This window comes from Chiloscyllium plagiosum, unplaced genomic scaffold (assembly GCF_037043375.1).
Source record: "Chiloscyllium plagiosum isolate Xiang-an unplaced genomic scaffold, Cpla_swu_hap1 HiC_scaffold_10, whole genome shotgun sequence".
NCBI classification, from domain to species: domain Eukaryota; kingdom Metazoa; phylum Chordata; class Chondrichthyes; order Orectolobiformes; family Hemiscylliidae; genus Chiloscyllium; species Chiloscyllium plagiosum.
In genome coordinates, this window is record NW_028270148.1 from 60,403,664 (window position 1) to 60,415,860 (window position 12,197).

General features: G+C 40.0%; 1 protein-coding gene across 4 annotated transcripts in view; it reads left to right on the top strand.

Moving 5' to 3' along the window:
• Positions 1-1,043: 1,043 nt before the first annotated feature.
• acyp2 (acylphosphatase 2, muscle type) overlaps positions 1,044-12,197 on the top strand; it is a 114,484-nt gene continuing 103,330 nt past the window's right edge. For 2 of the 4 annotated variants that reach the window (XM_043695953.2, XM_087991387.1), the window contains exon 1: positions 1,092-1,230. In XM_043695953.2, coding sequence (XP_043551888.1) covers positions 1,207-1,230 — 24 coding nt within the window. In that variant the 5' untranslated portion in view covers positions 1,092-1,206. Of the gene's footprint in view, positions 1,231-7,017; positions 7,035-12,197 lie in introns of all 4 variants that reach the window. The other 2 variants (XM_043695951.2, XM_043695952.2) reach the window with 2 other exon arrangements.

A 12,197-nucleotide genomic window follows, 5' to 3' on the forward strand; every position in this document is an offset into this window, starting at 1 on the left:
GATGCAACTGAAATGTTATATTGAAAAAGATCTGGATTGTTTGTTAAGTCTGTCATATTTTACAATGACTATGTTGGATTCAAAGTCAAAAATCACACAACACCAGGTTATAGTCCAACAGGTTTAATTGGATGATGAAGGAGCAGCGCTCCGAAAGCTAGTGCTTCCAAATAAACCTGTTGGACTATAAGGTGGTGTTGTGTGATTTTTAACTTTGTACACCCCAGTCCAACACCGGCACCTCCAAATCATGTTGGTTTCAGTTCTTTCCCATGTAAACCCAGAACTTTTTAAAAAAAGTTACATTCTCAAGTGAACTTTAACAATAGGTGTCACGTCAGCATAGATAATGCATTGAAGGTATAAGGTTAAAATCTGTCTGTCTGTTTCCCAATGTTCAGACTGATTGTATTCTAAAAAAAGGATTTACAGAATCTTACATGGAGCCATGCAGTTTTTGAGCAAAATAAAAAGTAATTCTGCAAGTACAAATTCACCCCACAAACATATATGTGTGTGTGGTGGGGGATGGGGGGATGAGTGTCTGTGAGACAGTGTACGTGTATGAGTGTGAGTGTAAAGGGGTAGAAGTCTGTGAGAGGGTGTGGGTGTGAGTATTGGGGGAGGTGTGTGCGTGAGCGTATGAGAGAGGGTCTGTGTGAGTGTATGTAACCTTATAAAAAAGTTCTGGGATTTACATATGAAAGAACTGAAACCAACATGGTCATTCCAAAAAATGAGAGACTTAAACAATCCAGGTCTTCTTCAATATATAATTTGTAAACCTTTGCCATAAATTCTGTGTCTTACCATCTTATGCTCCACAACCACCTGATGAAGAAATGACGCTTCGAAAGCTAGTGCGTCCAAATAAACCTGTTGGACTATAACCTGGTGTTGTGTGATTTTTAACTTTGTACACCCCAGCCCAACAGCAGTACCTCCAGATTATGATTCGCATCTTGCGGAATAGCTGCTTCCAGATGACCGGAGTGGATCAAGAAAAAGCTGGAACGGAGCATATCCGGTGTAGGTGGTGAGGGGAGGATTAGGGAAGCTTGGAGCGGGCTGTGTTGACGGCTTGTGCCGGTGCTCTCGCTCTCTGCTGTTGGATGTGCAGTGCGGCTAAACTAACGATTTGTTTCGGTTTATTGTTGATAATGTCAAAGGTGGGGTCAGTGGCAGCGCGATTCAAATCGATAGATTATGAAATTAATGGCCGAGTACAGGGTAAGTGTGGGGAATATAAATAGACCCTTAAACATGTGTTCAGGACACATCGCCGCGCACCCTCTCTCGAACGCGGTATTTATCATTTATTGTTTAAGAAATTGCGGTGCAATACATTCGCAGCCGAATTTCATTACAACCAGGAGGTTTTATTTTGTATCTAAAATAAGAAAAGGGTTAGGATTATGGTACCTAACGCCCCTCCTACACGAACAGAGAAAGGCCGGGACTTTGCAAAGTGCTGGCTGAAAAATGACAAGACTCTTTTTGGTCGAGACCGAATGTTAAGACAGTGCAGAAAATGCAACACTTTCACGTTTGACAAGGCCAGCGGGCGCGAGATATTTTTCTATTGTGAAAGTCGGACTTTGAGAAGCAAAATTGAGAATAGCAACCTGGGAACTGGCATGTTTCCGGACCAGCTGAAAGCTGTGAACAATGCGTCACAAATAAGTATTTTTGTACAGCAGCTCAGGCCGAAAGTGTATGTACAAGTTTACAGTCAATGATTTCTATTCTGGTCGCTGGCGACTGTCAGAGACCTTTAACATTTGGGGGTGTCACGTGATCCTCCAGCGTATTTGCAGACGTATCCAGTCATCTATTGCACAGATGCTAGAAACTGAAATAAAACGGAAAATATTCAGGTATGGTACTGTTGCTGAAAATAGAAAAAAAAAGTACCCTTTTCAGGTTTAGGTGACCTTTTTATACCGACCCTCAAACGTTAACTTGCTTTCTCTAAAAGTTGATACCAAACCTGAATATTTCCAGTATTTTCTGTAATAGTCTAAAATGTAGTGAAGGTCTTGTTTGTACAAGACAATTTCTCCTTGCTATGATTATTTTCCTTTTAATAATATTCTTTTGGCTGAAAATAAAAATTGGAGACAAAATTTAGAGGTTTTTTTCAAAAAAGCACAGCAGCACCTAGTAAGCTTTTGAAAACCCGGTGGTGATGAATAGTAAGTCAGGTGATTAACAATTAAAAGAAAGATAGTTAACAATTACTGAAAATGCTTTCTGAATTAAACATTCTGTCAATAAACTTGTGTTCAATTATAAATATTTCATTAAAATACTGCAAAGTTATATTCCACATAGAATGATTAAACACTCTTCCTGTACTATCTTTAATTCTAAAATTGCCATTTTCTTCCCACTTTAATCAGTTTCCTCAGAACAGTTGAAGCAAGCCACTTGCATTCTAAACAGTGTTCATTAGCTTCGGAATTGAAATATAAAGTCATATAAACCCTCCATTCTACAAATTTTGCTCACTTCTCCCAAATCTCAGTGATAACATTTACTGCATTATCTGAAGACTATAACTCTGATTTGTCTTTTATTTTGTGTCTAGGTCTGGATTTGGTTACTTGTAGTCCCTAAGTCTTAAGAAATGTGAAGAATAGTTACATTGATTTCCAGTTTGTTGCCATCCACTGCATTTTCATTCACAGAAAAAATGCAGGACTGCATATTTCTGACACAGAAGGTTGGTGGGTGGGGGGAATGCTGGAAACACTGGAGACCAGGCACTATTTGTGGAAAGCGAAGCAGAGGTAATGGGCTGAACTTTCCCAATGGAGCTGGGGAACAGGAGTCCTGAGTATTTTGGGCACTGGGTTTGCCTTAGTGCAAATCTGTTTCAAGTTCACATTTTTGCATGCATGAACTCTTAATTGACTTGGAGACTGCTTCTCTGGCGAGCAGGCTGTTGAAGCCGCAACACCAATTACAGGCTTTGGTCATGAGCAGTAAATACAATATATTAAATTTTAAAATTTGAGTAAATTGCCATTTCTCTTGTGAGGAGTGATTGGGGTACCAGATGGAGTGAAGGGAGGAAGCATATGGTAGTTTTTTTTACTTCTGTGTTTGCGTGGAAAGGTGTGGTGGAAGGCTTGAAGGTGTTTGATAGAGAAGTGGGCAAGTAATTAAGGGAATAGCAGATTTGGAATGCTAAAAAAGAAGGGAAGATGTGTTTGAATTTTGTTCACTCTGAGCAGTGAAAATAATGGAGGACAATCTGTGAATGTGGAGACTGGTGAGGTGGAAAGGAAAACACACTTGATTCTTGAAGGGAAAGGACAGCGTGAGAGCAAAAATTGAAGAATTACAGTTCATGGCCCTTGCAAATAAGCTTGAAGGGTTGTGGAAAAGGAAAATAAATTGGAACCACTGCTGTGTAAGTTGGCATTGTAAGAACATGAGATGGAGAAACTGGGAGAATGGTGGAGAGACATTTCAGGAAGTTTGGGGGAAGAAAGTAGTCGCTTTTGGTTATAGTCAATCCTCCGGAATGATGATAGAGAAGTCCAGGGAAGGATGAGGAGAGTTGGAAATGGACCACGTTAAAGCAAAATGAGTGAAAAATTGAAACCAAGATGATTACTTTTTCCAGTTCTGAGTGACAGCAATAAGCAATACCAAAAAGTTATGAAATGGAGAGAGTGGACCTGAGTAGAATTAGAATGAAGAATGTATTCCATGAAAAAATGGGCATAGTCAGGACTCAAATGGTTTTCCATCTTATACTTATTTGGATTAGATGAAAGGAAAGGATCATAAGATGCCGGAGCAGAATAAGGCCATCTGGCCCATCAAGTTTGCTCTGCTACTGGATCAGGGGTGATATGTTTTTCAACCCCACATTCCTGCATTCTCCTTGTAACATTTGATCCCCTTACTAATCAAGACCTTGAGGGCTGACCTGACAGAGGTCTACAAACTCATAAGGGGCATGGATAGGTGAATAGGCAAGATCTTTTTCCTAGGGTGGTGGAGTCCAAACCTAGATGGCATAAGGTTTAAGGTGAGAGGGGAAAGATTTAAAAGGACTTGAGGGGTAACATTTGCATGCAGAGAGTGCATGTACGGAAAGAACTGCCAGAGGAAATGGTGGAGGTGTATATAATTAAATATTTTAAAGGTGTCTGGATGGGTATACAAATAGTGATGGTTTTGAGGGGTATAGGCCAAATTCTGGCAAATTGGACTAGATCAGATTGGGATGTCTGGTTGGTCTGGACGGGTTGGACTGAAGTGTCTGGTTCTGTACTGTATGAATCTGATTGTCTGTGTCATAAATACACTCAACTTGGTCTCCAGAGCCGTTTGTGACAAGTTATTCCATATATACATCACCCTTTGGCTGAAGAAATTCTTCCTCATCTCAATTCTTAAAATGTTGTCCTTTCATTCTGAGGCTGTGCCCTCGGGTACAAGTCTCTCCTACTAGTGGAAATATCTTCTCCATATCTATTCTATCCAGGCCTTTAAGTATTCTGGTGTAAGTTGTACTATGATCTGCCTTCCCTACCCCAATCCTTCTAAATTCCAACACGTTCAGACCCAGAGTCCTCATGATAAGCTTTCATCCCAGGGATCATTGTTGTAAGCCTCCTCTGAAAAGCTTTTGAAGGCCAGCATATCCTTCCTTAGATACGGGACCTGTAACCACTCACAATATTCTAAATGTGGTCAGATGACAACATTGGATAGTCTCAGTAGTACATGTCTGCCCTTGTATTGTGGACCTCATGAAATGATTACTAACATTGCATTTGCCTTTCTAATCACCAAATAAACCTGCATGTTAACTTAGAGAATGCTGAAATAGGACTCCTTAGTCCCTTTGTGCTTCAGATTTCCAAACGTTTTCCCCACTTAGAAAATAGTCTGTGCCTCTATTCTACGTGTTGAAGGAGCAGTGCTCCAAAAGCTTGTACTTCCAAATAAACCTGTTGGACTATAACCTGGTGTTGTGTGATTTTTAACTTTATCTATTACAGTCCAACATTGGCACTTCCACAACATGTCTATTTTTTCTACCAAGGTGCACAATCTCTCACTTTCCCACATTGTGTTCCATCAGCCACCACTTAGACAGGCTGGGAGTGTGGACAAATCCCTTGTACAGCCTCCCTGCTTCCTCAACACAATAGTTTCTATTCAGTATAAGAATAAGTCTTAGTTTGGTGACAAGAGTGTGGTGGATGGGAATTGTTTGGGCCTCCATTCCAAGAAGATGAGGAAGCCTCACAGAAGTGTCCTGGTAGAAATTGGAGGTTTCAAAGTCCCAAGCATCATGGGAGAAATGGAGACTGTTAGGGCTTGGAAGCTGGAAAAGGACAATGTATTAGAAGGCATTAAAATGTTGCAGATATGAGGGTTGGTGGAGGGATGAAGAGCGAGAGACGAGGAAGGAAAAGGAAAGGCAAGTAGAAAAGCTTAGCTTGGTGGGCCAAGAACAGGCTGAAAACACTATTTACCAAGACAGTTTTGTTTGCAGATCTTGGGAAGCAGGCACTGAGGGGTAGGAAGCAACTTGGGTTTCAAAGATATCCCAATGGCCTTTTCTGAATGCTTGCTTGACTATCCACTTCTCCTGAGTGTTTGCTTGCTCCATTGACTTCTGGCCTACCTGCTTCAAATACAGTTTATACTTTTAGCCCAAATATTTTCTATGCAGGCATTTGCCATGAAAGCCCCACACTACAACCATTCCCTGCTTGTCCTTTTTGCTTCTTGCCATGAAGATACCCCAAGCTGATCTGTTCAGCCCAAGTTGTCAATCTATTTATTGATCCATTTGTCAGCTTGACATGCTTTTGGCTTGCCAACTTGTGAAAGAGGGCATCGTGGAAGATGAAAAAGGAGAGTGAAAAGAAATAAAATTTCCTAAAGTCCGTTATTCTGGGAGGGAAGAGGGTAAAAAAAATGTAGGAAGTGTAACCAGATAAAGGGCTAGCATCTCCACAAGACAGATACAGATGTGGAAGAAAAGAGAGATATCATCAAAGGAACAGAAAGTCAGTTTTTTTTTTAAGTCTGTCAGTGCCATTCCCTTATTTAGAGAGGCTAATTTTTTTTGGCAGGGCTTTGTCCAGAAAGTTTGTAAACTAATGAATTTGGTTTGAAAGACATTTAATGCCAGAAAAGGGGGAGATATGGAAATATCTGGAATAACCAGCAGTTTGCAAGGTGGGAACTATTTGTGACGAGAGAATTGTACGTTCGTTATAAAGTCCAGAGAAACACTCAGATTCCTCATTATCACATAAAGGAAAATCTAACTGTACTAACCTCTGTCTTCAATCATGGTTGTTGCTAATCAGTTGATTAAAGTAAACCCCGCTCATCATCTGCTGCAAATTAAGTCCATGTTCTCATGATACCAATTGGACTCTAATTCAAATGGCCTGACTCAAATGGATACCTTATCCATTTGAAATATCAGACATTTTAAGTTAGGGCTAAGAAGGAACCAGCCACAAACTCCATTTAGCTGTCACTTGTGCATGGGGAATTGAAGTTTCCATTACAGAAATTTTAAGTTGGAGGAAAATCTGGGAAATACTTTTGAAAAAATTGGGTGTTTTCATTGTGTGTATGGAATATTTATTATGAATCCCTTGTAATTTTAGAGTTTCCAATTATAAAATGTTTACAAAGGATTTTTCAAAGGTTTAATTAGGAAGTTTTATGATTTTAAGTCAACATGAAAACAATTGGAATATTCAAGAAAGCAGCTAATAGCCACCATCTCAACAGTCATTAGGAAAATGCAATAAAAACTGGCCCAGTCAGTGATGTCCACAACTTGTGGAAAAAGTAATGTAAAATTTAGGAAATAACATTGGTGAAAAGCAGGCAGAGGCCATTTGCAGATGTTTAATTCTATGTGCTTGAAACCAACCTGATATGAAATCATCTAATTTATTACACTGGCTTTTTGTTTTAGTGGGATTACATGGTTGATCTATACTTTTTCTTTTTCCACAGGGGTCTGTTTCAGAATGGTAAGATGACTGCTGCGGAATCATTTAATATTCTTAAAAATCAGTAAAGCAGAGGTTTGTAATTTGTTGGGATAAACATTTTTTTGAATTTATGGGTAACTTCTAATTCTTTTAATAAATAACACCTGTTGTTGCTTCTGTTACGACACAATGGTGAACGCTTCTGTTAATTAAACCAAACACACAGAAAAGCTGACCTCGCCTCGTAACCTGTTAAAGAATGTGTGACAGAGAACTCCCAAATTCCACTATTTAAAGAAAAAAAATATCAATTTATTCTATAACTCCAACAGTGAACATTAAACAACAACCACTTACAATTCTATGCCTCCTTTCTCTTAAATGCTTGTTATCTGCCTCCAACTCTATAACAATATTCCATTCCCATAAAAACCCTTATTAAAATTACACCAAATTAACGCAGTGGCAGTTGTCATCTATGTCTATCTTCCTCTGGCTGAAGATCTCCCTGAGCCTCGGTCTTTTGCTGCAAAGGTGTTTCATATGAAAAAGGTACCTTTGACAGAGAGTGTTTTGAATGGAAGCTTACTCTCTGTCTAACTTTCAAATGTTTGCTTCTTTATCCCCCAACATCAGATCATCTCATTGGTTCAAGGTTGGCAAAAACAATAAATTCAAACTCAATTTGGTTTTTGTATCCTGGGATATAATTGTTGTCAAAACAACTCTGGGATCTATTTCACAGTGAAATGGTGTATATTTTCAATTTTCCAGTACACTCTAAGACTGCTAGCCAGTCATGTGACAGGTGCTTGTAAACTCTCATTGCAAAACAGCATTCATTCCCTCTTAAAGGTATAGTACACACCTTCATCTTCATAACACATCACCTCCACTGTTCAACACACACTGATACCAAGGTGATAGCCAGATAGAGTCGTAGTCATAGAGTCATACAGCTCGGAAATAGACCCTTTGGTCCAGCCAGTCCATGCCGACCATAACCCAAACTAAACTAGTCCCACCTGTCTGAGCTTGGTCCATATTCCTCCAAACATTTTTTATTCATGTACTTACCTAGGTGTCTTTAAAACATTGTAACTGTACTCGCATTCACCACTTCCTCTGGAAGTTCATTCCACATATAGACCACTGTGTTTTCTTAAAAGAATTGTCCTTCATGTCGTTTTAAATCGTTCTCCTCACCTTAAAAATATGCTCCCTAGTCTTGGAGTCCCCCATCCTACGCAAAAGCCACCTCATAATTTTATATCCCTCATAATTTTATAAACCTATATAAGGTCACCCCTCAGCCTCCTTTGCTCAAGTGAGAAAAGTTTCAGCTTCTCTTCATGACTCAAACCCTCCATTCCTGCAACATCTTGGTAATTCTCTCCTGAGCCCTTTCCAGGTTAATAATATCCCACCTATAGCATTTTGAGAAAACAAACAAGGGCACAACTTAGAGAATTAAATGTAGGGCCTTGAGTAGTATTATAGAACAGAGAGATCTAGGGGTTCAGGCACATAATTCTTTGAAGTTTGTGTCACTTATAGGTAGAGTGCTTAAGGAGGCATTTAGCACGCTTCCCTTCATTGCTCAGGCCTTTGAGTATAGTAGTTAGGACATTGTGTCAGACATGAGGGGAGGCCTCTTCTAGTTGCCCTACTATAGGAGAGGTATTACTAAGCTTGCAATACCTTGTATCTATCCAAATTAAACTCCATCTGCCACTCTTCAACCCATTGGCCCAATTGATCACAATCTCTTTGTAATCTTAGATAATCTTTTTCAATGTCCACAATACATTTTGGTGTTATATGTAAACTTACTAACCACACCATCTATATTCTCTTCTAAATCATTTATATAAATTACAAACAAAAGTGGACCCAGCACCAATCCCTATAAAACACTGCTGGTCTTAAGTCTCCAGTCTTAAAAACAACCCTCCACCATCACACTATCTCCTGCCATTAATCAATTTTGTATCCAGTTGGCAAGCTCACTCTGACTTCCATGTATCCTAACTTTACTAATTAGTCTGTATTGCAGAACTTTGTCAAAGGTTTCACTAACTTCCATATAAACAATGTCTGCTGCTTTGGCCTCATCATCTCCCTGGTTACTTTCTCAAAAAAGTCAATCAAGTTTGTGAGACTCAACTGTCCTCACACAAATCATGCTGGCTATTCCTAATCATTCCTTGCCTCTCCAAATGCTCAAAAAAATCTGCTTTTCAGAATCACTTCCAACAACATACGCACCATCAAAGTCGGGCTCTCAGGTCAATAGTTCCTAGTCTTCTCCGTAGATTGTTTCTTAAACAAAAACACAAACATTAGCTGGTATCCAGTAATCTGGCACCTCACCTGTAGTTACAAATGATACAAATATTTCTGCAATTTCCTCCCTAGCTTCCCACAATATCCTGGATGCAATAGGTCAGGTCCCAGAGAGTTAACCAACTTTATATTTTATAAGACCTCCAGCACTTCCTCTTTTGTAATGTGAACTGTTGTCGAGACATTGCTATTTGTTTCTCTGAGTTCTCTCACACCCACTTCCTTCTCTACAGTAAAAACTGATGCATAATATTCATTTAATATCTCTCCCATCTGCTGACATCAACACAAAAATGATTTATTTGATCTTTAAGGGGCCCTACTCTCTCTCTAATTGGTCTCTGGTCTCTTGCTCTTAATGTACTTGTCGAATGTCTTTGGATTATCTTTAACATTATTTGCCAAGGTTATCTCATATCTTTTTGCCTTCCTGATCTCCCTCAAGAATTTCCCTGCACACATTATACTGTTCAAGCGATTCATTCAAACCCAGTTGTCTGTCAAATATATGACTTTTTAAATTTTTGGCTAAAACTTCAATATCTTTATTCAGCCATTGTTGTCTGATAGCCTGTCAGCCTTACCTTTTACTCGAAAAGGAACACAATGACTCTGAACTCTCATTATCACACTTTTGGAAGCCTCCCACTTATCAGACATCCCTTTATCTGCTAACAGTCAACTCCCGTCACTTTGTGAAATTTCTTGTCTCATACCATTTAAAATTTACCTTACTCCACAATTAAAAGCATTTAGCACTTATGGAAAGTTTCTCCTCTTCCATAACTACTTAAAACAAATAGAATTGTGATCTCTAGGCCCAAAGCGTTTACCTAATTATCACTTCAGTCACATGCCGTGTCACTCACTCGACCCAAAGCATTCCCCTATTATCACTTCAATCACATGCCCTGTTTTATTACCCATGGAAGGTCAAGTTTTGTTCTTTCCCTAGTGGGAACATTCACATATTGATAAAGAAAATTCTTTTGAACACATGTAACAAATTCTTCACCATCTAAACCTTCAACACTGTGGTAGTCCCAGTCAATGTTTGGAAAACAATGTTCGGGCTCTCCTTCGATAGCTCAGCTGGTATAGCGGAGGACTGTAGTGTGTCGCAAATCTGTCATCCATAGGTCGCCGGTTCAATTCCGGCTCGAAGGAGCCTCAGCTGTTTTATGGGCGGCACGGTGGCACAGTGGTTAGCACTGCTGCCTCACAGCACCAGAGACCCAGGTTCAAATCCCACCTCAGGCGACTGACTGTGTGGAGTTTGCACATTCTCCCCGTGTCTGCGTGGGTTTCCTCCGGGTGCTCCGGTTTCCTCCCACAGTCGAAAGATGTGCAGGTCAGGTGAATTGGCCATAATAAATTGCCCGTAGTGTTAGGTGAAGGGGTAAATGTGGGGGTATGGGTGGGTTGCACTTTGGCGGGTCGGTGTGGACTGGTTGGGCCGAAGGGCCTGTTTCCACACTGTAAGTAATCTAATCTAAACTAAAATCACCTACTATTATAACCTTATTATTCTTATATATATCTGAGATCTCTCTAGATATTTGTTCCTCAATTTCCCTCTGACTATTGGGGGGGTCTATAGTACAATCCCATTAAGGTATAGTACAATCCCATATAGTACAATCCCATTATAGTACAATCCCATTAATCCCATTTCTTTTTTATTTCTAATTCCAACCCATATATTTTCACTGGACAAGTTTTCAGAAATATCTTCTCTGATTACAACAGTAATGTTTTCTTTAATCAAAAATGCCACTCCCCTCTCCTCTTTTGCTTCCCTTTCTGTCCTTGCTATGATATCCAAAACCCAGAACATTGAACTGCCAATTCTGTGCATCCCTCAGCCAAGTTTCTGTAATAGCTATGACATCCCAATCCCATGTTCCCAAATGTGCCCTGACTTCATCAGCCTTGCGTGTAAGACCTCTTGCATTGAAATAAATGTAATTTAATTCTTCAGATTTACTTTGTTCTCTGTCTTGCTCTTGTCTGTCTTTTCTAATTAACTTGTTCTTTTCACATTCAAAACCATTCTCATCCATTTTTCTATCTACTCTGCTACTTGGGATCCCTTCACCACCAGCACTGCCCCACCCACCCTCTCTAGTAGTTTACAGTCACCCTTAATAGAATGAGCAAATCTTCCTGCTAGGAAATTGGTCCCTTTCCAATCCTGGTAAAACCATCCTTTTGAACAGGTGCTTTTTTTTTCCCCAGAAGTGATCCCAATCATCCAAGAACTTGAATCCCAGAACATTACACCATCTCCTCAGCCATTGATTTATCTTCTTTATTCTTTTTATTCTTTCCCTCATTCAGTCTTGGCACCAGGAGATTACTACCTTTGAGGTTCTGTTTTGTAATCTTCTACTTAATCTCTTATATTTAATCCGTAATGCCTTAATTTTTTTCCTTAACGATGTCCTTCCCACCGATGTGTGCAGTAACTTGAGGTTTCTCACTCTCCCCTTAATGATTAGATTAGATTAGATTCCCTAGAGTGGAAACAGGCCCTTCGGCCCAACCAGTCCACACCAACCCTGCGAAGAGCAACCCTCCCAGACCCATCTCCCTCCGACCAATGCCCCCAACACTACGGTAATTTACCATGGCCAATTCACCTGACCTGCACATCTTTGGACCGTGGGAGGAAACCGGAGCACCCAGAGGAAACCCACACAGACACAGGGAGAATGTGCAAATTCCACACAGTCACCCAAGGCTGGAATCGAACCTGGGACCCTGGTGCTGTGAGGCAGCAGTGCTAACCACTGAGCCACCGTGCTTCAAATGTTTTGAAATGTGCTTAATCCTGGCACCAGGAAAGCAAGCAAC